Source organism: Heptranchias perlo, chromosome 12 (assembly GCF_035084215.1).
Source record: "Heptranchias perlo isolate sHepPer1 chromosome 12, sHepPer1.hap1, whole genome shotgun sequence".
Taxonomy (NCBI): domain Eukaryota; kingdom Metazoa; phylum Chordata; class Chondrichthyes; order Hexanchiformes; family Hexanchidae; genus Heptranchias; species Heptranchias perlo.
In genome coordinates this window covers 21,220,919-21,246,235 of record NC_090336.1, presented here as the reverse complement: position 1 = coordinate 21,246,235, position 25,317 = coordinate 21,220,919, and the positions used below count along the sequence as shown (strand labels likewise).

General features: G+C 45.5%; 1 protein-coding gene across 1 annotated transcript in view; it reads right to left on the bottom strand.

Annotated features, from left to right (window-relative positions):
- LOC137327774 (anoctamin-9-like) overlaps positions 1 to 25,020 on the bottom strand; it is a 110,191-nt gene extending 85,171 nt beyond the window's left edge. The window contains exons 1-8 of the mRNA XM_067993580.1: positions 24,989 to 25,020; positions 23,665 to 23,851; positions 18,476 to 18,541; positions 16,014 to 16,187; positions 14,853 to 14,993; positions 13,303 to 13,416; positions 6,073 to 6,209; positions 820 to 866 (exon numbers count right to left, since the gene is read on the bottom strand). Of these exons, the coding sequence (XP_067849681.1) occupies positions 820 to 866; positions 6,073 to 6,209; positions 13,303 to 13,416; positions 14,853 to 14,993; positions 16,014 to 16,187; positions 18,476 to 18,541; positions 23,665 to 23,851; positions 24,989 to 25,020 (898 nt within the window). The remainder of the gene's footprint in view (positions 1 to 819; positions 867 to 6,072; positions 6,210 to 13,302; positions 13,417 to 14,852; positions 14,994 to 16,013; positions 16,188 to 18,475; positions 18,542 to 23,664; positions 23,852 to 24,988) is intronic.
- Positions 25,021 to 25,317: the final 297 nt, after the last annotated feature.

Genomic DNA, 25,317 nt, shown 5'->3' with positions numbered 1-25,317 from the left:
TTTTTGCACTTTTGGGGTTTTCTCCTGACAAAACTTTCGTTCAATATTCTTGGTTACTGCTGACATATACTGAATGCATAGTCAATCTTTGACAATGGCAAGGATGTTTGTGATTGAATGTGAAGGCTCTGGCCATGCAAACAATTCACATCTTAGACATCCCACTGTGGTTGCCTTAGCAACACACACCTTGTGAAATCCCACTGTAGCCAATCTGTCTGGTTTGAGTCAATGGCTTTTCTTTGAGAAGTATTCTGTGTGACTTTGGGGTTTAACCCCTTACATGCTGTTTTTAGTAATACAATAAAAAATTCAAATCAGCCAAAAATCCTTTATTTGTCACAATTACCTATAGCTATGAAGACTAGGGTCAACTTTTCCCATAGAAGTGAAGGTTTCCACAGCATGAAGGCTTCATGCTAACAAATACTTTCAAACCATCACAGATTAGGCAGTCTAAAATGTGTCAAGCACTGGACACATAGGAGGCAAAAACAATCCCCCCACAACAGGCGGGAGAGGGTCGGGAGGGAGTTAAAAATTTAAAATCGCACCACGTACGCACCTGCCGCCATTTTTACGGAGGTGGGTTGCATGGCGTGAATGTGTCCCATCTTGGAGAAGGGTGACACTTCATTAACATATTTAAATCAGGCTCCCACCACGCAGTTGGGAGCCTGATTTAAATTTAACGGTTGCCAGCTGGGTTTCCCAGGGCTCAGGAAAATCATTCAGAAAATAATTTATTTTTCCTGTGCACACTATCATGCTTGTCATAGGGATTCTCTCCATTTACCATGTGAACTATATGCTTACCACAACCTGGTGAAGATGTCCTCCAAAGAATAAAATTTATAATACGAATTCTGGAATAAACATAAAATTAAAACATTATCTTTAGCCACGCGGGTTGATCTTTAATTGTTCTGCAGACCTGGTAATACAGATTCATTTCTGCATAGAAATCACAATCAGATTATGTGAATTAAAGAGGAAGTAACCCCTTTCACTCATTCTTCATTATGGCCCAATAAGGTGATGCTCTGTGCTCACAGTGCTTGTGCACATTGGGTGTAGGCAACCTGTATTATCAGACACTAAACCCTGTGCATCTCCATTGTGTATACATGCAATAATGCAGTGGGGAAATGCCTGTGGCACAGATAATGCGGTGTCACCACCTCAACAGCGCTGTAGTAATTCAGTGCCTAAATTAAACAGGCGCTGGATGGTAGACCTGACGTCAGCTACGTTAAATCCTCTTTCTTAAAGGGAAATATATTTTAAAGTTATAATATGCAGCTGTATTTTAGAGGAATGCTGAGGAACCAATGACCATAACATAATTAGGTTAGATATAAAAATTGAAGAGAGCAAACAGTTAAAATGAAAGCAAATTTCTTCAAGATACAATGGGAAGTAGCATAGACAAATGAGAAAGAAAAATTGGCAGACAAGATAGTGGACAAATAATGGAAAACTTTCAAACAGGAGACGATTAAGGTACCAATTAGAAATATCCGCACAAGAAGTAAAGAAGGTGCTGGAATTCCTTGGATGAGTAAAGAAATTAAAACTGAAATGGAATTTAAAATAAAAAGAGTCGCATGACAAATCCAAAAAAATTCAATGCGAAATCAAATGAAATATAAAAAAACAGAGGGGTAGCAGAAAGATTAGAAAGGCTAAGAGGGAATGAAGAAAGACTATCAGGGAACATAAAGGAGCATAGTAAAGGATTTTATAGACATATAAGTAAAAGAATAATTAAAGAAAGTGTAGAGCAAAACAGGAAATCTTCTCAGAGAATGATGGAGTGGAGATATTAAGGGGGTGAATTTTTCCGAGTTTCCATCGAAGCTATGGAGAATGGTTGAGAGAATCCCATTGGAAATTCACCCCCTAAATGAGTCCTGTACTTTGCAATGGTTTTCACAGAAGAATGTGACAGTGGGAATGAAAGGGTACAAAAAGAGACGGTAGAGCAATACAATAGAACAGGCATCAATAAGGACTGGAAAACTTGGTGGAACTCAAAAGTGGAAAAGGACTGGGCTCTGAAGGCACGCATCCTGGAATGCTGAGGGAAATAGAGGACGAGAGGATATAGCAGAGGCTTTGACCACAATCTTTCAAACATACTCAGATATGGAAATTGTACCAGAGGACCAGACGGCTGTCAAAGTAATACCTCTGTTAAAGAAGGGAGAAAGGGACAAACTGGGAAACTATAGACCAGTCAGCCTAATATCAGTAGTAGGTAAGTTTCTAGAGACCATAATATAGGATAAAATCAATACTCACTTAGAAAAACATGGGTCAATTAAGGGCAGTCAACATGGATTTGTGAAAGGCTAGTTACATCTGAAAAATCTGATAAGAGTTCTTAAGGAAATAACAGTATATTGATTAAGGAAACGCAGTGAATGTTGTCTATATAGATTTTTTAAATGTGTTTGATAAAATGCCACATAGAAGGCCTGCTGCTAAAATTAAAATGCAAACTTTAAAGGGAATTTGGTAGCAGAGATAATTGGCTAAAGGATAGAAACAGACAATAGTGATTAATGGATGTTTTTCAGACTGGAGGATGTAATCAGTGGTGTTCCCCCTGGATTCAGTATTAGGATCACTGCTGTTCTCAAAAGATATATAAATGATCTGAACTTGGGTATAGGAGGCGCAACATTATGACACAAAAATAGAAAGCATCGTTTGTGAAGAGGACTGCCAGCAACTACGGGAGAAGATAGGCAGGTTGGTGGATTGGGTATATAAATTTCGGGTGAAAATTAATGTGGAGAAAGGTGCAGTGATAAATTTAGGGAGGAAGAATAAAGAGAGGAAATATACATTAAATGGTAGAACATTAAAAGAAATAGAAGAGCAGAGAGACTCAGGGGTTCAGATACACAAACCTTGAAAAGTGCAAGGACAGTTGATCAAGTTGTAAAAAGCATATTGGATCCCAAGGATGTAAACTTTAAAAAGAAACAGATAATGCTACACCAATCATTTGTTGGGCAGCAGTTAGAATATTAAGGCTGATTCTGTGATCAGATGCTTCCAGCAAAGGGTGTGGTTCGTACGATCCCATAGCCCATGATTTTCTGTCCACTGAAATGGACTGTTGCTGGATGGAAAATCACTAGCTGTGGGCCCTCAATTTCCTGACTTGTGCTCCCTGCGAGTGTTGCTCCACGCTAGACTCGCCTGACCATGGAATCAGCCCTACTCTGTCCAATTTTGGGAGGAAGGATGTCAAGGCCATAGAAGTGGTTTACTAAGATGATAATAGGCTTTAGTTATGAGATGAGACTAAATAAATTGGAGGCCTGTTCTTTAAAACAGAGAAGGTTGAGGAGATCTGGGGGTAAATTTTTTGAGTCTGCAGCACTAGTGAGGTACCTCACGTAACATCAATGTGCATCAGAAAATTGTGGTTGCGCTGACCGTGATTTTCCAATAAACGCTGGTGGCAGGCACAGTACCTCATCACTGGCACAAATACGGAGAGTTACCCCTCATAAAGTTATTCAAAATTATGGGGGGTTTTAATAAGATAAATAGGAAAAAAATTATAAAAGGTATAAATTTAAGGTCATCACAAAAAAAATTAACAACAACAACTTGCATTTAACGTAGTGAAACGTCCCAAGTCGCTTTACAGGGACGTTATCAGGCAAAATTTGACACTGAGCCACATAAAGAGATATTAGGACAAGTGATCAAAAGTTTGGTCAAAGAAGTAGGTTTTAAGGAATGACTTAAAGGGGAGAAAGGTAGAGAAACGGAGAGGTTTTGGGAGGGAATTCCAGAGCTTAGGACCTAGGGAGCCGAAGGCACGGCTACCAAGGGTGGAGCGATAGAAATCAGGGATGCGCAAGAGGCCAGAATTGGAGAAGTGCCGAGATCTCGGAGGGTTGTAGGGCCAGAGGAGATCACAGAGATAGGGAGATTAAGGGGAAGATTAGGTGATTTTTTTTTTTACACAGAATGTTGTCAGGACATGGAAAGCTCCACCAGAAATAGTAGTGGAAGCAAAATCTATAATTGCTTTTAAAAGTGGATAAATATTTGAAAAAGGGTATGGGAAAACAGCAAGGAAATTGCATGAAGTGGGTAGATCTTTAAGAGAACCAGTACAGGTGTGATGGACTGAATGGCCTCCTCTGTGTTGTAACAGTCTATGATTCTATAAATATTCCCACCATGGTCCAAAAAATACATGCAACAATAGCATAATGTCCACTGCGCCAGTCATGGAACAGGTTGGGTGCTTTGCCGCTCCATCAAGCCTACTGACTGTTTTGTGCCTCCACATTGGGTTTCCCTTCATCTTGTTTTTGTCTAGTACTTCTTGTTTGCCACGTCCATACCCCCCCCACCCCCACACATAGCCCACTCGCCTCTTCAGCTTGACAAAGCATCCAAATAAATTTTGCTTTCCCCAAACATTCTAAGAATTTTTAGCCCCATTTAACTGGCTGCATCCCTTTAAATATCAGCTGCAGTGTAATTTTCTATTCCCTCATTATACTAGCTCCCTGTGCGAGACAAAAACTTACCCCGGACATGGACATGAACATGTCCCTGGAAAATGGTGGGCCATCAGTTCACTGTGCTATTGGCTAGCTTTGTGCTAGCAACTAGCTGCTCCCAGCTCAACAGTTCTGTTCATTTTATTGATGTACATCAGAGATGCATTGAATTCCACAACAAAGCTGTTTAAAGTATTACCACCAGAGACTAGAGTCTAGAACTACTGTCAACAATTATAAAAATAAGTAGAGATGAAGGAGGGCATTCAGTTTTTTCAGCTCATCTTTGCATAGAAACCTACATTCTCTCCACCATCAGCACATCATCCAACTACCTCTTGAATGATTCCAGTGGTGTTGCTTCCACTACACTACTCAGAAGATCATTACAGGTAGTAATTACTCTGCGTGAAGAAGTGCTTCCTGATGTCTGTCCTAAATTTACCTATGTCCCCTTTTCCAACTTCAAATATTACTAAGGATTAATCTTTTTGAATCCACTTAGTATTTTATACACTTCTATAAGGTTCCCTCTCATATGCCTTCTTTCAAGGCTTACGAGTCCAAATTTTTCCAACCTTTCCCCATATCTCAGTCCTCTGGCATTAGGGATCAGCTAATCGCCCAGCTCTGCACCGCTGATCAGAACTGTGTACAAATGTAATCCATTCTCAGTATAGTCGAGGGTGGTATCCCCAATGAGTTAATTTGTACACAGTTCCATGTGTGCACTGAGTTCTCTAACCTATATTTAAGGGAATGGAGGGATTTCCCAGTGACCATCCCTCAACTCTCTCTCTCTCTCTCTATATATATATATATATATATAGATGGGGACGAGAAGTGTGCAATCATAGAATCATGGAATAGTTACAGCACGGAAGGAGGCCATTTGGCCCGTCGAGTCCGTGCCGGCTCTCTGCAAGAGCAATCCAGCTAGTCCCACTCCCCCACCCTTACCCCGTAGCCCTGCAATTTTTTTTTTCTTTCAAGTACTTATCCAATTCCTTTTTGAAAGCCACGGTTGAATCTGCCTCCACCAACCCCTCAGGCAGTGTATTCCAGATCATAACCACTCGCTGTGTAAAAAAGTTTTTCCTCAACTACAATGACATAACTACATGTGTAGGTTGGGAATGCCCATACAACAGCACCAGTGATTTGAGTAGTTCTTTGGGAATCCTTCCATTATGGACTAAGCAAACCCTTTGAAACCCTCTGCCAAATCTGGAGTTGATTATGCATTAGGCGAATGAGACCCTAAAAGGTAGTAAAGGTTCCCAATGACATAGTCTACATTCAATATCATATATCTGTAGTGTGTATGCAGAGGGAGGCTATTCAAATTTACATTTGGGGTCAGGAGTCACCAGTGATGACAACTCCATTTTTGAATCTATAGTGGCCTACTGAACTCAACGTGGCAGAGCAAACTTACTCAATTCCATGTCAAGGGGAGGTGGGCAGATATCTTTGGTAATTTATCAAATATATGCAAATTAAATGAACTGCACTTGGATAACACTGATACCTGGTTGACTTTGAGATTGTGTCAATTCCTGTAGTACTACAGGTTCTTTCAGCGATATCAAGAAGTTGTATGTATTTCTCAAACATCTTGTCAGGGGCTTGAATTCCAAAGAAATAATTGTTGTCATCTTCTTTTTTCTGGGGGAGAAAACAATCTTGATTTTTATGATTTTCAATTCAGATTAGTCCATTTTAATGTATCTCAGCAGTATCAACCTCTCTTTATGCTCAAGCACTGCACCAACATACTTAAAACCTCCACCATCGCCACTCTCCTTAAAAGCCCAACCTCTACTCTTAAGCTACCGCTTAATATTAACCTCTCCTTCTTATACAAGCTCTTCAAATATGTAGTTGCTACTCAACTACAAGTTCACTTCTTTCATAAGTCCTTGTACGAGTCCCTCTGAACAAGCTCCTGCTCATTCTTTCTGCTGTTTTGGAAACTTTGAACACTCCGTCCTCCTCCCTAGTGTACCTCCATTGCACTGATCGCCCATGATACTACTCCTATCTGGCCAAATGTATTCACTACATCTCCTGAAATAGTTTTTCATCCTATAGCCACATGGTTACTTCCAGCATACCCAAGGGTCCACCTTTGGTACCCGACAATGATATTATCTGCAAGCACACAATCAGCTTTTTTTTTATTCGTTCATGTGATATGGGCGTCACTGGCAAGGCCGGCATTTATTGCCCATCCCTAATTGCCCTTGAGAAGGTGGTGGTGAGCCGCCTTCTTGAACCGCTGCAGTCCATGTGGTGAAGGTTCTCCACAGTGCTGTTAGGAAGGGAGTTCCAGGATTTTGACCCAGTGACGATGAAGGAACGGCGATATATTTCCAAGTCGGGATGGTGTGTGACTTGGAGGGGAACGTGCAGGTGGTGTTGTTCCCATGTGCCTGCTGCCCTTGTCCTTCTAGGTGGTAGAGGTTGTGGGTTTGGGAGGCGCTGTCAAAGAAGCCTTGGCGAGTTGCTGCAGTGCATCCTGTGGATGGTACACACTGCAGCCACGGTGCGCCAATGGTGAAAGGAGTGAATGTTTAGAGTGGTGGATGGGATACCAATCAAGCGGGCTACTTTGTCCTGGATGGTGTTGAGCTTCTTGAGTGTTGTTGGAGTTGCACTCATCCAGGCAAGTGGAGAGTATTCCATCACATTCCTGACTTGTGCCTTGTAGATGGTGGAGAGGCTTTGAGGAGTCAGGAGGTGAGTCACTCGCCGCAGAATACCCAGCCTCTGACCTGCTCATGTAGCCACAGTATTTATGTGGCTGCTCCAGTTATGTTTCTGGTTAATGGTGACCCCCAGGACATTGATATTGGGGGATTCAGCGATGGTAATGCCATTGAATGTCAAGGGGAGGTGGTTAGATTCTCTCTTGTTGGAGATGGTCATTGCCTGGCACTTATCTGGCGCGAATGTTACTTGCCACTTATCAGCCCAAGCCTGGATATTGTCCAGGTCCTGCTGCATGTGGGCACGAACTACTTCATTATCTGAGGGGTTGCGAATGGAACTGAACACTGTGCAATCATCAGCGAACATCCCCATTTCTGACCTTATGATGGAGGGAAGGTCATTGATGAAGCAGCTGAAGATGGTTGGGCCTAGGACACTGACCTGAGGAACTCCTGCAGCAATGTCCTGGGGCTGAGATGATTGGCCTCCAACAACCACTACCATCTCCCTTTGTGCTAGGTTTGACTCCAGCCACTGGAGAGTTTTCCCCCTGATTCCAATTGACTTCAATTTTACTGGGGCTCCTTGGTGCCACACTCGATCAAATGCTGCCTTGATGTCAAGAGCAGTCACTCTCACCTCACCTCTGGAATTCAGCTCTTTTGTCCATGTTTGGACCCAGCCTGTAATGAGGTCTGGAGCCGAGTGGTCCTGGCTGAAAACTCAAACTGAGCATCGGTGAGCAGGTTATTGGTGAGTAAGTGCCGCTTGATAGCACTGTCGACGACACCTTCCATCACTTTGCTGATGATTGAGAGTAGACTGATGGGGTGGTAAGTGGCCGGACTGGATTTGACCTGCTTTTTGTGGACAGGACATACCTGGGCAATTTTCCACATTGTCAGGTGCATGTCAGTGTTGTATCTGAAAGGTACAGTTTGGCTAGAGGCGCGGCTCGTTCTGGAGCACAAGTCTTCAGCACTACAGCCGGGATGTTGTCGGGGCCCATAGCCTTTGTTGTATCCAGTGCACTCAGCCGTTTCTTGATATCACGTGGAGTGAATGGAATTGGCTGAAGACTGGCTTCTGTGATGGTGGGGATATCGGGAGGAAGCCGAGATGGATCATCCACACGGCACTTCTGGCTGAAGATAGTTGCAAATGCTTCGGCCTTGTCTTTTGCACTCACATGCTGGACTCTGCCATCATTGAGGATGGGGATGTTCACGGAGCCTCCTCCTCCCGTTAGTTGTTTAATTATCCACCACCATTCACGACTGGATGTGGCAGCACTGCAAAGCTTTGATCTGATCCGTTGGTTGTGGAATCTCTTAGCTCTGTCTATAGCATGTTGCTTCCGCTGTTTAGCATGCATGTAGTTCTGTGTTGTAGCTTCACCAGGTTGGCACCTCATTTTTAGGTACGCCTGGTGCTGTTCCTGGCATGCTCTTCTACACTCCTCATTGAACCAGGGTTGGTCCCCTGGCTTATTGGTAATGGTAGAGAGAGGAATATGCCGGGTCATGAGGTTACAGATTGTGCTGGAATTCTGCTGCTGCTGATGGCCCACAGCGCCTCATGGATGCCCAGTTTTGAGCTGCTAGATCTGTTCTGAATCTATCCCATTTAGCATGGAGGTAGTGCCACACAACACGTTGGATTGTGTCCTCAGTGTGAAGACGGGACTTCACCTCCACAAGGACTGTGTGGTGTTCATTCCTACCAATACTGTCATGGACAGGTAGATTGGTTAGGATTTTAGCTAAGCTTTTGACAAGGTCCCACAAAGCAGACTGGTCAAAAAAGTACAAGCCCATGGGACCCAAGGAAGAGTGGCAAGTTGGATCCAAAATTGGCTCCATGGCAGGAAGCAAAGGGTAATGGTTGACGGGTGGTTTTGTGACTGGAAGGCTGTTTCCAGTGGGGTTCTGCAGCGCTCAGTACTAGGTCCCTTGCTTTTTGTGATATGTATTGATGATTTGGACTTAAATTTAGGGGGCATGATTAAGAAGTTTGCAGATAATACAAAAATTGGCCATGTGGTTGATAGTGAGGAGGAAAGCTGTAGACTGCAGGAAGATATCAATGGACTGGTCAGGTGGGCAGAAAAGTGGCAAATGGAATTCAATCCAGAGAATTATGAGGTAATACATTTGGGGAGGGCAAACAAGACAAGGGAGTACACAATAAATGGGAGGGTACTGAAAGGTGTAGAGGAAGTGAGGGACCTTGGAGTGCATGTCCACAGATCCCCGAAGGTATCAGGACAGGTGGATAAGGTGGTTAAGCAAGTCTATGAATTACTTTCCTTTATTAGCCGAGGAATAGAATATATGAGCAGGGAGGTTATGCTGGAACTGTATAAAATACTGTTAGGCCACAGCTTGAGTACTGTGTACAGTTCTGGTCATCACATTACGGAAGGATGTAATTGCACTAGAGAGGGTACAGAGGAGATTTACGAGGCTGTTGCCAGGACTGGAGAATTATAGCTAAGAGGAAAGATTGGATAGGCTGGGGTTATTCTCTTTGCAACAGAGGAGGCTGAGGGGTGTAAAATTATGAGGGGTCTAGATAGAGTGGATAGGAAGGACCTATTTCCCTTAGTAGAGAGGTCAGTAATCAGGGAGCATAGATTTAAAGTGATTGGTAGAAGGATTAGAGAGGAGCTGAGGAAATTTTTTTTCACCCAGAGGGTGGTAGGGGTTTGGAACTCACTGCCTGAAAGGGTGGTAGAGGTAGAAACCCTCAACTCATTTAAAAAGTACCTGGATGTGCACCTGAAGTGCCGTGACCTACAAGGCTACGGGCCAAGTGCTGGAAAGTGGGATTAGGCCGGGTGGCTCATTTTCAGTCGGTGTGGACGCGATGGGCCGAATAGCCTCCTTCTGTGCCGTAAATTTTCTATGATTTTCTATGGCTGTGCTCTAGCCATTTCTACCCCTCTGAAACAGGATAATTGTAAAAGGCACTGGCATCTGATAACCCGACCTTTGCTCCATTATGCTCCCTGTGCCTCGATATCATGTAAATGAGCTGACCTCTCATAAGACTATGCGTGGTACTCAAAGAGCAGCAATCACGCTGGCACTGTATCACATTAGCAGTCCCTAAGTCTCCTGCTGTACTATCTGACTGCCTATCATTAAGTATTGAATGAACCCAAATTTCCTATGTGTATGTCACAGTGAATGTTTTCCTGCAACTTACAACATCTGCTTACATAAGCTGGCACAATAACATACAGGAAAAGATCCAAACTGGAGCTCAGCTCAAGAATCACAAGCCCCAGATTCCCTTGGAGGCCAGCATGGACATTATTATGGATATACAGAAAAGCATAGATGGAGTAAGGGAAAGTAAATATGCTTGCCTGGCCTGGATGCTACAGTTGGGGCCCACATGTGCCCTTGTAGAGGCCAGTACGCCTCACCTCATTGGGTGTACTGGCCACCACTGCATTGTCAGATCCCCTTCTAGATCTAGGAGTGGGAACTCCCAACTTAGGAAATCCCTATCCCATACCCTGCCCCCAGCTCATCCTTTGCCCCTTACGTGGCACTAAAGTAACTCCCAGAAATAGCAGACACCAGGCATAACCACAACATTTTGCTCTCTTAGACCCATCTGAGTTTGCATCTTGAGTTGTGAATAATTATGCAAATGAGCATAGACCATAACATTGAATGCTATTTGCACTTGAAATTCAGGTGGGCCTAAAGGAAGTGCTAACCAAATTAGAACGGACACACGTCTGAAGACAAAAACTGTCCCCCTCCTCCCCCTTGGGGTGAAATTGGTCTCCAACAATAGCGCAAAACGAACGATAGCAAATCGACGGGCTGCTTTACAACACCCAGTAGTTTTTTCCCACAATGGAAAAGAAAATTGGGCGGGGTGTAAAATGGGCTCCTGATTCATTGACACCAGTTTTGCTCCTTCACCGAGGAGCATTTTCATCCTCTTGTGTTTTTTTTAATATATTCTTGGAATGTGGGCAACTCTGGCAAAGCCAACTTATTACCATTCATAGTTGCCCTGAGAAGGTGGTGGTGGGCTGCTTTCTTGAACCTTTTTCTTGTGGTACTGATGGTATTAGATAGGAAATTCCAGGATTTTGACCCAGTGATGATGAAGGTCAGGGTGGTTTGTGACTTGGAGGATGATGTTCCCATAATATTCCTACTCTTGTCCTCCTCGGTGGTAGATGTCACAGACCTGGAAGGTGATGTCAAAGTAATCTTGATGAGTTGCTTCAGCGCATCCTGTGGATAATATAGATTGCAACTACAGTGCACCAGTAGTGGAGGGGGTGAATTTTGAGTCCAGTGGACTCAAGCATATCAAACGGTCTGCTTTATCCTGGATGATGTTCTTGAGTGTTGTTGCAGCTGCGCTCATTCAGACTCCTGACTTGTGCCGTGTAGATGTTGGGAGAGATTTTGAGGGATCAAAAGGTGTCCCACTCATTGCAGAATACTCAGCCTCTGAACTGCTCTTGTGGCCATGATGTTTATATGGCTGGTCCAGTTAAGCTCTGGTTAGACCCCATTTAGAGTGCTGTGTTCAGTTCTGGGCACTGCACCTCAGGAAGGATACATTGGCCTTGGAGGGGGTGCAGAGCAGATTTACCAGAATGATACCGGGGCTAAAAAGGTTGCATAGTCTAGGCTTCTATTCCCTTGAGCATGAAAGTTTAAGGGGTGATCTAATTGAGGTATTTAAGATTATAAAAGGATTTGATAGGGTAGATAGAAACTATTTCCTCTGGTGAGGGAGTCCAGAACAAGGGGGCATAACCTTAAAATTAGAGCTCGGCCGTTCAAGGATGATGTCAGAAAGTGTTCTTCACACAAAGGATAGTGGAAATCTGGAACTCTCTCCCCAAAAAGCTGTTGAGGCCAGATCAAGTGAAAATTTCAAAACTGAGATTGATAGATTTTTGTTAGGCAAGGGTATTAAGGGTTACAGAACCAAGATGGGTAGATGGGGTTAAGATACAGATCAACCATGATCTAATTGAATGGAGGAACAGGCTCGAGAGGCTGAATGGCCTACCCCTGTTCCTATGTATTCCTATGTTCCGGTCAGTAGTGATGCCAAAGTGTTGATGGTGGGAGACTTGGCAATGGTGGTACGATTGAAGGTCAGGGCTTTTACTTGTTGATGATGGTCATCGCCTGGCAGGAATTGATCCAGTTCCGTTCTGAGTGCTTCAAGTGAATCAGTATTTAGTAAACTATGGTGGAAATCTATTCAATAATCAGTGACTCCATGGGCTGGATATTTACGGGGAGGGCAAAAACAGCCGGGGAATGCATCAAGGCCAGGGACGCGGAGGTCCTGCTGATCTTAATGGCAGGACCTCATTCGGATTTTTTTCTCCTATTTCCTGCTCGGCAGCCGATCAAATTGACAGGCTGGCTGGCTGCCGGGTGGGAAAACCAGCGGCAGGAGGCTGCAGCCAGGGACCCTTGTGGATGGTCCCTGCTACTTGGGAGGGGAGAGGGCCGGAAATTGGGGATTTGGGCGTGGGGAAGAGCGAGGTAATCGTGAGGGGAGAAGGCCGGAGATCGGGACTTGGGGGGAGAGGGGAAGAGAGGCAATCGGGAGGGGGAAGGGCCGTAGATCGGGGCTTGGAGGGGGGAGAGGGGGAAGAGAGAGGCAATCAGGACGGGGGGTGGACTGGAAATCGGGGCTGTGGGGGGGGGAGGTCTGCGATCGCGGTGGGGGGCGGGGAAGAGAGAGGCCGCGATCGGGAGAGGGGAAGGCGAAGGCTTCCTGGAGTGGCCAGGGGAAGCCCTGGGAAACCCAAGCGGCAATAGTTAAATTTCCATCAGGCTCCCAATTGTGCCATAAAAATGGCAGCAGATGGGTTGGGGACACATTGCCCATTTTAAAATGTTTAATTTCTCCCCCACCTGTCGTGGGAGCTGGTTAATATCGAGGTCCAAGTGCTAAAAAGGTCATACCTCAGTTTCAGTTTGTATCCTTTTTCGATCCTTTTATTATGGCTTTGATTCTACACTGACTTTATGCTACTCACCATTATATTGAAGCCTATGTCTCTCAGCTTTTTCAGATAAAACCTCCTATTAGCTTCATTTTTGTCAATGCCCATGTTTGGTTTTCTCGACACTAAGACAAAGTCAACTTTAGCCTGAAACATACAAAAATTATGGTTCAGAAAATGTACAGCATAATGTGCAGTAGAACTTGGTGAAAACTTTTCTTTCTACAGGAAGACTTACCTTCCACCTAACGCACGCTATACCTGACCTGGAAGTGCTTAATATACCAATGAAAAGGGACTTTACACTCCATCCACCTGACCTGGGAGGATTTGATAGGGCAGAGAGAGCTTTATTTAGAATCGAATCTGTTCATACCTGACCTTAGAGCTTTACTCTGCAGCTAACTTCTGTTTCTGATGCAAGGTTGCTTCATGAGACAATGTAGAGGGACTCTACTTCTAATCTCTTCAGTACCTGATATAGCCAATGCAGATGGAGCTCGACACCTGATCTGGCAGAGCTTTATGAGACGATGCACAGCATAGGTTTTGAAACTGGGGTCCCCAGACACTAAGGGGTCCACAAATTCATCAGATTTGTTTGTCATTAAATTTCTGTATTTGTTGACTTGCTGGCCTAGAATTTCCTCAATGTGATTTACATCGCTATTGCGCCTTTTACGAAAAACGTTGCACCAGTGGCCTGTAAAGGGAGTTACATGCAAGTTTCCTGGGTATGCTCAATTGCGTACCTATTGGGGCAGATATGGCGTAAAACAGGTCTAAGCAGATGAACCACCAGGAAACTTCCTTGATGCAGCCTTTTAAAGGGCAGGTGGGATAGGAATGGTGCTTTGCTCTTTCATTTCTCTCTCAAATTACTTTACTGCATGTGCAAAATTTTGATTATACTTGGATGGAATTATGACTACCAAATGCCATCTGTACCCAGAGGGCAGCAGGGCAGGGTTCCATCCAGGTGAAGAACACAAAAATTCACTGATGGACACCTCCAAGCACAGCAAAAGCACGCTTTCAACACTCCAATGGACCTCTCAATCCTGCACGTGCCTCATTGTACTGCTCCTCTGTCTCTGTTCGGAATAATCAGATTGGGGTAATCAGCCATAGCATCAGGGGTATGCCTTGTTACTCAGTAGCTATGCGTTGATGTGGTTTTCTTCTTTGAAGAGGTCAGGGAGGGCCGAATGCAGGAGGATGAAGGCATATCAGGCGTTGACATGAAGGATCCTTTGAATGTGTCACAAACTGTCTGCACATTCATGGAGAATCCCTTACTATTTACATAGGTGAGGGGGTTCTCTGTGGTGTCTTCAATGTGACATGGGTGCCACTGATGGCACCCTGTATCTTGGGTAAGCCAGTAACCCCACAGAACACCAGGGCCCTTTTTCTCTGCTGCCTCACTGTGATGCCAAAGCTTATGAGATGTGTTGCTGCTGTAAAGGGCATCAGTTACCTTGGTGTGTGGATGCTCGTATTGCTCTCTGACTTATGTCGCTCAGAACCCCCGGGGCTGCCTAAAAGAAGCTTGAGCAATAAAAGTTGAAGGCGGCGGTCACCTTCATGGCCACTGAGAGAGCAGTGCAGACAGATGAGTGTGTCTTCAGAGTTTCATGCAGCAGGTCAGAGGTGCTCTCTTGCAGCGCCTGAAAAGTGAACACTTCTGATAGTTCCTCAAAGAGGTCCTCGCAGGATCTTTGCTGCCAGTAAAAAAAATTTAGGAGGGTATTATCTGGTGGGCTGCATTCTTCTGGAATGGCGCCTGACTCTCCTTCCCTCTGCTGCTCTTCCACCTCCATAATAATACAATAACAACAACTTGCATTTATACAGTGCCTTTAACATAGTAAAACGTCCCAAGGCGCTTCACAGGAGCATTATCAAACAAAATTTGACACCGAGCAACATAAGGAGGTATTAGGACAGGTGACTAAAAGCTTGTTCAAAGAGGTAGGTTTTAAGCAGCGTCTTAAAGGAAGAAAGAGAGGTGGGGAGGCGGAGAGGTTTAGGGAGGGAATTCCAAGAGCTTAGGGCTTAGGCAGCTGAAGGCACAGCCGCCAACGGTGGAGTGATTAAAATCAGGGATACGCAAGAGGCAAGAATTAGAGGGTTGTAGGGCTGGAGGAGGTTACAGAGATAGGGAGGGGCGAGTCCGTGGAGGGATTTGAAAACAAGGATGAGAATTTTAAAATCGAGGTGTTCCCGGACCGAGAGCCAATGTAGGTCAGCGAGCAGAGGGGTGATGAGAGAACAGGACTTGGTGCGAGTTAGGATACTGGGAGCAGAGTTTTGGATGAGCTCAAGTTTATGGAGAGTGGAAGATGGGAGACCAGCCAGGAGAGCAATGGAATAGTCCAGACTGGAGGTAACAAAGGCGTGGATGAGGGTTTCAGCAGCAGATGAGCTGAGGCAGGGGCGGAGATGAGCGATGTTACGGAGGTGGAAGTTGGAGGTCTTGGTGATGGAACGAATATGTGGTCGGAAGCTCATCTCAGGGTCAAAGAGGACACCAAGGTTTCGAATGATCTGGTTCAGCCTCAGATAGTAGCCAGGGAGAGGGATGGAGTCGGTGGCTATGGAATTTTTAGTTGGAAGAAATTATTGCTCATCCAGTACTGGATGTCAAACAAGCAATGTGACAAATCAGAGACAGTGGAGGGGTCGAGGGAGGTGGTTGTGAGGTAGAGCTGGGTGTCATCAGCGTACATGTGGAACCTGACGTGTTTGTCGCCGAGAGGCAGCAGGTTGATGAGAATTAGGATGGGGCCAAGGATAGATCCTTGGGGGACTCCAGAGGTAACAGTGCAGAAGCGGAAAGAGAAGCCATCGCAGGTGATTCTCTGGCTACGACCGGATAGGTAAGTACGGAACCAGGCGAGCACAGTCCCACCCAGCTGGACGACAGAGGAAAGGCATTAGAGGAGGATGGTGTGGTCAACCATGTCAAAGGCTGCAGATGGGTCGAGAAGGATGATGAGGGATAGTTTACTATCGTCACAGTCAGATAGGATGTAATTTGTGACTTTGATAAGGGCTGTTTCAGTACTATGACGGGCGGAAACCTGATTGGACGGATTCAAACATGGAGTTGCGGGAAAGATGGGTACAGATTTGGGAGGCAACAACACGTTCAAGGACTTTGGAGAGGAAAGGGAGGTTGGAGATGTGACGGTAGTTTGCAAGAACAAAGAGGTCAAGGGTGGGTTTTTTAAGAAGGGAGGGTGATGACGCAGATTTGAAGGGGAGGGGGACAGTACCTGAGGAAAGGGAACCGTTAACAATATCAGCTAACATGGGGGCCAGGAAGGGAAGTTGGGCGGTCAGCAGTTTAGTGGGAACAGGGTTGAGGGAGCTGGAGGTGGGTCTAATGGTCAAGATGATGTCAGAGGGGGCATGAGGGGAGATAGGAGAGAAACTGGATAAAAATGCTAGGGCAGGGGGGAACCATAGGGGAAATTTGGCTTGGTGGGCTAGGGGAAGAGTTAGAAGTGGCAGAGGCAGCTGAACGGATGGTCTCAATCTTAATGACAAAGAAGTCCATGAGTTCCTCACACTTTTCATTGGAGGTGAGGGTGGAGGTCGGGAAGAAGAGAAGCTGGGGGTTATCTTTGCAATCCAGGTTGATCCTGGAATAGTGAGCAGTTTTGGCAGAGGAGAGCAGGTCCCGATAGTGCTTTATGTGGTGAAGCCAGATCTAGCAATGAATGGCTAAACCAGTTGTCCGCCATAAACACTCAAGTCTCCATCTCTTGGATTTAAGGGAGTGGAGATAAGGGCCACCTGACTTTCCTCACTAAAAAAAGGGGGAATGACCAGGGTGAAAGAGAGTAATGGTTTTAATGCGGACAAGGGCATCAAAGTTGGAGGTGAGAGTGTGATTGAGCAGATCGGTAGCTGCAGAAATGTCGTGGTGAACGGAGGGCCAAAGGCTAGACAGTTGGGAATTGAAAACACCGATATAAGTGACCTGGGGGATAGTTTTTTCCAGGGGTGGTTACCGAAGGAAGTGGGTTGGGAGGGGGAAGGGGGATGTGGATGGAGAGAGATACAAGGAAGTGATCAGACATGGCCTTATCCATTATTGACATGATGGGAGTAGAGAGGCCACTTGAGGTGGCAAGGTGGAGGGGGTGGCCGTGAATAATGGCATACAATAGCAGACCCTGAAGAAAAGCCATACCTGCTGCTGAGTTTTCTGTTGGGGGGGGCGGGGGGGGGGGAGGGGTGCGGTCCAGAAATCTTATGGTGGTCTGACCCAGTAGTCGGCAGTCACAATCAAGAGCAAGTTTCAAACTACAAAAATCACCAACCAAATTTTCCAGACGCTTCAAAGCTCACAAATTCCTCATTTCCACCTTGATCAGATGATACGGGCAGCTGCTGCACCTGTTACATATCAGTCTAACTTACCCTGAGTGCAATAACAGTGTAAAACTGGGAAACCCGCATCTACAGCAACACTGACTGACAGACGGCCATTAGCAAAAGAGGCCACTGGGGACTCGGCTGGCAGATTGCGGGAAGACTCAAAAAGCACAAGCAAACTCGGGGGAAGCATTTTAAAAGCACACAAGTGATGGAAACGACTTCCACCTGAATTTCCTCACTAAAAAAAAGGTCTGTGCCATTCTAGCGCCACTAATGTCAAGGAAATTCACTTCCACTATTTCTGCTGCTGTATATCAGCACATTTTCTACAATGATAACACTCTCTGTCTTTAGATAGCTGAGATGTTCTTTTGTAAGTTATGACAGGGGAGTCTTGGGGTATATCAGTATTTTTTCAGGGTGTCCCCATACAGAAAAGTTTGAAAACCTATGATGTAGAGGAAGCTCTAGTCTATGCTGTACTTGACTGAGTGTAGTTGATGGGACAATGTAGATGGAGCTCTACACTGTATCTGACTTGTGTTTCCTTTTGACCCGTGACTGCTCAATAGAGCAGTGCGAGATAGTTTTATCCTCCATTCAATTCATCCAAACCTCACCTAGAATACTTTGTAAAGCAGTTATGTAGCATTTATTCTTCTTCTAATCTACAACGGACCAGGGAGTGCTAGATGGAGCAAACTATAGCAAATGCAGGCTGTACCTCCTCTTAAACAATGCACAGTAAAATGGCTGCATATCCCCCCATCTAATTTGTTTAATTAGATAATATAAATGAAAAGAATGGTGTTACCAGATAGCCATTATCCTCAGACAGCAGGTCTTCAGCATTGGTTACTATGTAAATTGTTTCATCATTCTGTAAATAAAGAAATGATGCTAATGACATTATGTTCATTCACTTGCTGTAGTGAAACAGTCCAAAAAATAATCAAAGTGTCTTCATAACGCCCATTTTTAACCTAGCCCGCCCAGCACAAACAGGGCAGGCAGGTAGTTAAAATAGCGGTGGCAGGGGGCATGCCATATTCCCAATGCATTCCCGTCCACCACCGTTTTTACTCAGCAAAAGACATGTTAGGGAGGGCTGCCCGCCCCAGACAGGCGGAGGCCTACTTAACATTCAAAAGTCGTGGTCCGATTATGCCATCGGTGCTGCAATACTATTTTAACTAAAAAAAGAATCTGGAGACCCACACTTCAGCAAACCCACCAGAGAAACCTGGAGGGAGGCTGTAACTATGCTGCTCGTAGAGTGTGCTAAATACATGTTACTCTACAGTCTGAGCCAATTGCTTAGTTTGATTGCTTCTTTCAAGTCAATCTCACATAGGTAATAAAGACCAATTTTGGTTAAGCAGATTTAGAGGGTGGGGAATAATGGAACCAATGTGGAAGAGGTGGGAGAGGGAAGGAGAGGAGCCAAATAGAAGGGGGAGGGTTAGGCAGAGAAGTGGAGTTGGAATGGAAGGAGAGGAGGAGAGGAGGGATGACATTGAAAGAGTGAGGTGAAGGGAGAGGAGGGGGACAGGGACAGAGATTAAAAGGGCAAAGGGGAGAGCGAGGAGTGGAGAGAGGGACAGGGGAGTTGCTTTGGGACAGAATATCTGTGGGGCGGGGATGCTGCAGGAAAATAATCTCAGCTGGTGGGGGGGAGGGGCGGAGGCCAAAAGACTGCGAATGGAGTCAGGTCAGTTTAAACTCGATGACAATGGATGCAGTCTCAGGATTCTTGCTGCCATGTTGTCCAGCAGGACTCTACACTGAATGGACACGTGTGAGGCACTATAGGGGTGCCTAAGGAGAGAGCTTCAAAAATAGAATGAGAGTTTCTGAAAGTGAACATTGTGAGGTGAACACAAAATCATGGGTTAATTGGCGTGCGCTTTATTCTTAATGTATTACATAACATGACCTCCACAGCACCACACAATACCATCAGATTGTTGTGACCACTCATCGTTTTTAATACATGCAGTCGACCTCCTCTGAGGTTGCACATGGGGAATCATGACGGGGGACCATTTTCTCACCCAACAGTACATACTTTCCAGCTGAGGTCACTGGATACAAACTAAGAGTGGGAATTACAGCTGATAAATCCCCTTTCCAGTCCCGGGCGTACTGGGGCCAATTGTAGTGCCTCTAATACTGTCCGAGTCAAGATGAGTAATTTGGCATTTTTGTAATAGGGCACCAGGATGATGGAGTCACGCCCATATAATGCTGCTAAGACTGCGAGTCACCTGGAGGCATGGACAAACCATATTATATACAGCATCTGTGAACTGCATCAGTTGAAAAAAATATTTAGTGAATGTTTAAATAATCAAACAATGCTACCCTTCTAGACAATATTATTACTGTAACAGCCTGATGAAACAAATAAAACTTTTAACACAATTCAAGAAACCTCATGCTAGACAAAATAAGGAAGAGTCAATGAGAAGTAGGGCTGTAAGGTAAGTTACTGCACCCGTAGGTTAAATTCAGGGCTATCAGCAATGGATAAATCTTAGATGCCAGAATTTCAGTTCCTATTCATGTACCCGAGGCATGACCTCACGCTAGAAACATAAAGATGGTTAAAAGAGGCAAGCTCCATTTTATGGGTTGCAAAGGATAGATTTTATATATATATATATATATATATATTCACGTATGAAACTAAACAGTGAAGGATGGAATTTCCTGTGGGGCGTAATGAGGAAGTTACACCTGAAATTACGCCCGTTTTACCGATCTCTATTTAAGCTCAAATTTCCTGCCAATCTCATTAACATATGCCAGAACGTAAAAATGGGTAAACAAGCGGAAATCAGTGTAAACAAATTGCCAAACTCACGCCATATATTCCCTCCTTAAATATGAAAATTAAAGTTTGAAGTCATCTATCATTCATACACATTAGGCACATCGTATGCAATCGCGGAAGCTTTTCAATTTGTAATGTTTTAATGTGACTTATCGTCCTGCCAAAAAATGCATTCAAAGAAACAGAAAATAAAGTCAAGGTCTCAGTGAGGATAAATAAAAAAAAATTGCTCAAAAAAAATCGCAATAAAACTCCTGAAAACTAACATTGTTTCCTGCTGCATCTAAAATTCTGGGCTTAATTTTGCTCCTGTTTTGAACCAATGTAATTGCAGGAAATTCGCCTGTACAACCCTTTAGTCTGGGGGAGGAGCTGTTATGAGTTGAGATGTATTTGGGCACAGGATTTCGGTAGATTGTCGAAAAAGAGGAAACTTGGGCATTTCTTAATTACGAACGAAACACACTTGTGCCCAAGTTTCCTCGATCCTTTATGCTGGGTATTTGCTTTATGGCCCGATTACACGTTTCTCTGGGTGCAAATACACAGAAAATTCCATTCGAGTTTTGGCTGGCTATCTATGAGTAGCACTATAGCAGAACCTGGCCACGTTCATATTCAATTTCAATACGGATATAGTTTACAGAAGGGACCACTGGACACCAATCAGGACCAGGAGCTCTGGCTGATTTTAATCCCTTTTCTAATCTAAGAGCATTGAGGTCAATTGTAATGCTCCTACAGCCACCTTAGCTGAGCTCAGCTAACTCAACACAGAGCATGGATCATACCTGGGATCTTTTGGTCTGTACGGCTTGGGCAAACAGGTTGGCATTTTTACCTACCCAGCAACTGAGAGTCCTTTCACTACGATTTGAATTCCAAATATAACTGAAAGACCCACATAAATAAAAAAAATTATGATAAATTGGCAAAATTGGCTCATATACCATAGTACAGTTTTCTCTTTCCCATTTCATAATTGGCTTGATCTCTAGGTTTACTATCTTGTTTAGTCTCCTCATTTGTGTGACTGCTGACATTGCTCCCTTCTTGACCCTGGACTTGACTCTCACTCGAATGTTTGGCTCAGTGCTGGAATCTGGTCTCTCCTGAGTGCCAGGTTCAGGTCCCTCCTCAGTGTGAGCCTTTGCTGTTCCCTCAGTCATTGGCTCTGCTCTTCCCTCAGTTGCTGGCTTCTAATCCTTCAGTGCCAGGCTGTGCTTCCCCTCAGCTCTCATCCTCTAATATCCTCTCAATCCTTGGCTCTGCTCCCTCCCAGCAGTGGGCTGTGCCCTCCCTTCAGCACAGGGTTCGGCTCCCCTTTAGTGTTTGGCTCTTCTCTCCCAAGTCCAGGCTCCCCTCAGTGCCAGTGTCTGCTATCCCCTCCGCACTTGGGTCTGCCCCCCTCAGTACTGGTCTCTGATCTCCCCCTCAGTGTGTGACTCTGCTCTCCCCCTCGGTGTGTGACCCTGCTCTCCCCCTCGGTGTGTGACCCTGCTCTCCCCCTCGCTCTGTGACCCTGCACCCCCTCGCTGTGAGGCCCTGATCTCCCCCCCAGTGCCAGATCCTGCTCCCCCTTAATATGGACCCTGATCTCTCCCGCAGAGCGAGATCCTGCGTCCCCTTAATATGGACCCTGATCTCTCCTGCAGAGCCGGACCCTGCTCCCCCTTAATATGGACCCTGATCTCTCCCGCAGAGCCAGATCCTGCTTTCCCTTGATATGGACCCTGATCTCTCCCGCACAGCCAGATCCTGCGTCCCCTTAATATGGACCCTGATCTCTCCTGCAGAGCCACACCCTGCTCCCCCTTAATATGGACCCTGATCTCTCCCGCAGTGCCAGATCCTGCTCCCCCTTAATATGGACCCTGATCTCTCCCTCAGAGCCTGATCCCGCTCCTCCTTAATATGGACCCTGATCTCTCCTGCAGAGCCAGACACTGCTCCCCCTTAATATGGACCCTGATCTCTCACGCAGAGCCAGACCCTGCTCCCCCTTAATATGGACCCTGATTTCTCCTGCAGAGCCAGACCCTGCTCCCCCTTAATATGGACCCTGATCTCTCCCTCAGAGCCTGATCCCGCTCCTCCTTAATATGGACCCTGATCTCTCCTGCAGAGCCAGACACTGCTCCCCCTTAATATGGACCCTGATCTCTCACGCAGAGCCAGACCCTGCTCCCCCTTAATATGGACCCTGATCTCTCCTGCAGAGCCTGATCCCGCTCCCCCTTAATTATGCTCCTGATCTCTCCCTCAGAGCCTGATCCTGCTCCCCCTTAATATGGACCCTGATCTCTCCCTCAGAGCCAGACCCTGCTCCCCCTTAATATGGACCCTGATCTCTCCCCCTTAATATGGACCCTGATCTCTCCCCTTTAATATGGACCCTGATCTCTCCCCCTTAATATGGACCCTGATCTCTCCCTCAGAGCCTGATCCTGCTTAATATGCACCCTGATCTCTCCCCTTTAATATGGACCCTGATCTCTCCCCTTTAATATGGACCCTGATCTCTCCCCTTTAATATGGACCCTGATCTCTCCCCCTTAATATGGTCCTGATCTCTCCCCCTTAATATGGTCCTGATCTCTCCCCATTAATATGGTCCTGATCTCTCCCTCAGACCCTGCTCCCCATTAATATGGTCCTGATCTCTCCCTCAGACCCTGCTCCCCATTAATATGGTCCTGATCTCTCCCTCAGACCCTGCTCCCCTTTAATATGGTCCTGATCTCTCCCTCAGACCCTGCTCCCCTTTAATATGGTCCTGATCTCTCCCTCAGACCCTGCTCCCCTTTAATATGGTCCTGATCTCTCCCTCAGACCCTGCTCCCCTTTAATATGGTCCTGATCTCTCCCTCAGACCCTGCTCCACCTTTAATATAGTCCTGATCTCTCCCCTTTAATATGGTCCTAATCTCTCCCCTTTAATATGGTCCTGATCTCTCCCTCAGACCCTGCTCCCCTTTAATATGGTCCTGATCTCTCCCTCAGACCCTGACCCCCTTTAATATGGTCCTGATCTCTCCCTCAGACCCTGCTCCCCTTTAATATGGTCCTGATCTCTCCCTCAGACCCTGACCCCCTTTAATATGGTCCTGATCTCTCCCTCAGACCCTGACCCCGCTTTCCTCACACACTCGCTCGCGCCTCCTCACGTCCCCGGCCCGCGCTCGCTCCTCTTCCAGTTGGCGGGATTTTCTCGCGCATGCGCGTGGCGGAAGCTGGCGGTTGCTGGGAGCGGCCTGTTGCATCTTGTCGGGGCCCGCCCGGCAGCGTGGGAAGCGGGCGCCTCCATTAGTGGAAATGCCTTCTGAAGCCGAGGGAAGGCAGCTCGGCCTCGACCTGTTTTAAAAGCGCGGAATGTGGAGCATGAAATACACTGAACTGGAAGCTTCCGGAGACTTATTTCTAAAATCATTGAATTTGAGGAAAGAAGGATTCAGCGAACCAGGACAAAAAAATCTCTGTTGTTGGTACTGGGGAAGGACTGAGTTGGATTGGGAGCAGTGGGTGGGACCAGGTGTCGGGAGAAAGCGGCTGGAATCGGAATATTTGGGATCAGGACTCGGTTCCCAATGACTCCCCCACAGACTAATACTCCAGATCCCTCCTCTGAAAGCCCACAGTACAGTTTTGAGGGTCGAGCACTTCACCCATTTTGTACCGGTACAGGTAGGTGTGTCGCATAGGCCCAACCCGTGTCTTTATCTGGAATCAAAATAACAACTAACCCAGATGTCAAATCTAGGATGTTTGCAATTGAACGGAATGGTTCAATTCATTGGTTTGTACTGAATATTTTGAATTGCAGTACCTGTGTCCCCATCCAGGTATAATGTGAACAATCGATCTATGTATACCAAGGACATGTGGAACTACATAAGTTTCTGTCTTGTCTAAAGTGTGGACGTTAGCCAGACTAACAGAAATTCTATCCAGCTTGCAGAAAAGAGCTAGCAAAACTTCACTTATTGTGGTTGATAATAAAGAAAGCAATAGAAAAAGCTTCACTTTTGTCACTTCTGTATACTTGAAGATCTCGCCGACTTGGGGTGAGTGTCCTAGCCGTGTTTAAGTCCCCTGCTCTATTTTAACTGCCCCCTGCCTGATCTCCGCCAAGCGGGGAGAGTTAAAATCAAGGTAACTTACAAATTTAGGTCTGTCATAAATACCTTCTCAGGTTCGATTTGCACTCTTGTGAGCGGTCTGAATGTATCTTATGGGAGATGACTCGCACTGCCCCAAATCTACCTTTATGATAGCATAATCCAGAGTCTGACAATAGTATCCCCATCTGTTCTGGCCTGGATATTCATATCTTCTGCATATGCGCTTCTTCAATGTCTCCAAAGACTGACCCAACAACCGCTTGGTGAGACGAACTTACATGAATTGATAAGCTGCTTTATTTCCCAGTAAAGTCAACAAAGAGAGCAGCAGTTGTGATTGGACTCACTTGATTTAATCAGTACAACTCACCTTCTGTAATAATACAAAATAAGGAACGTCATGCTTCCCCACATTAGTGGGTGGTCTTACTTGATTTAAACATCTGAACTTTTATAACTGTCCTCCAGCATTTCTGACCTCTTAGTCTCTGCCTTTGCTGGGTCTGACTGCCTCGCAGCTTCTGTTTCAAAATTCTTACTGCCTGTTCTCTGTCTCTCTGAGTTTTATCTTCCTCCATTCACAACCAAAAATAAATCAAAGATTTTCCAATGCAATGGATGTGAGGTGTTTTTCAATTACTATGACAGCCTAATAAATTGCTTACTGCTTATAATCTAAGGGGAACCAACGTCAATGCT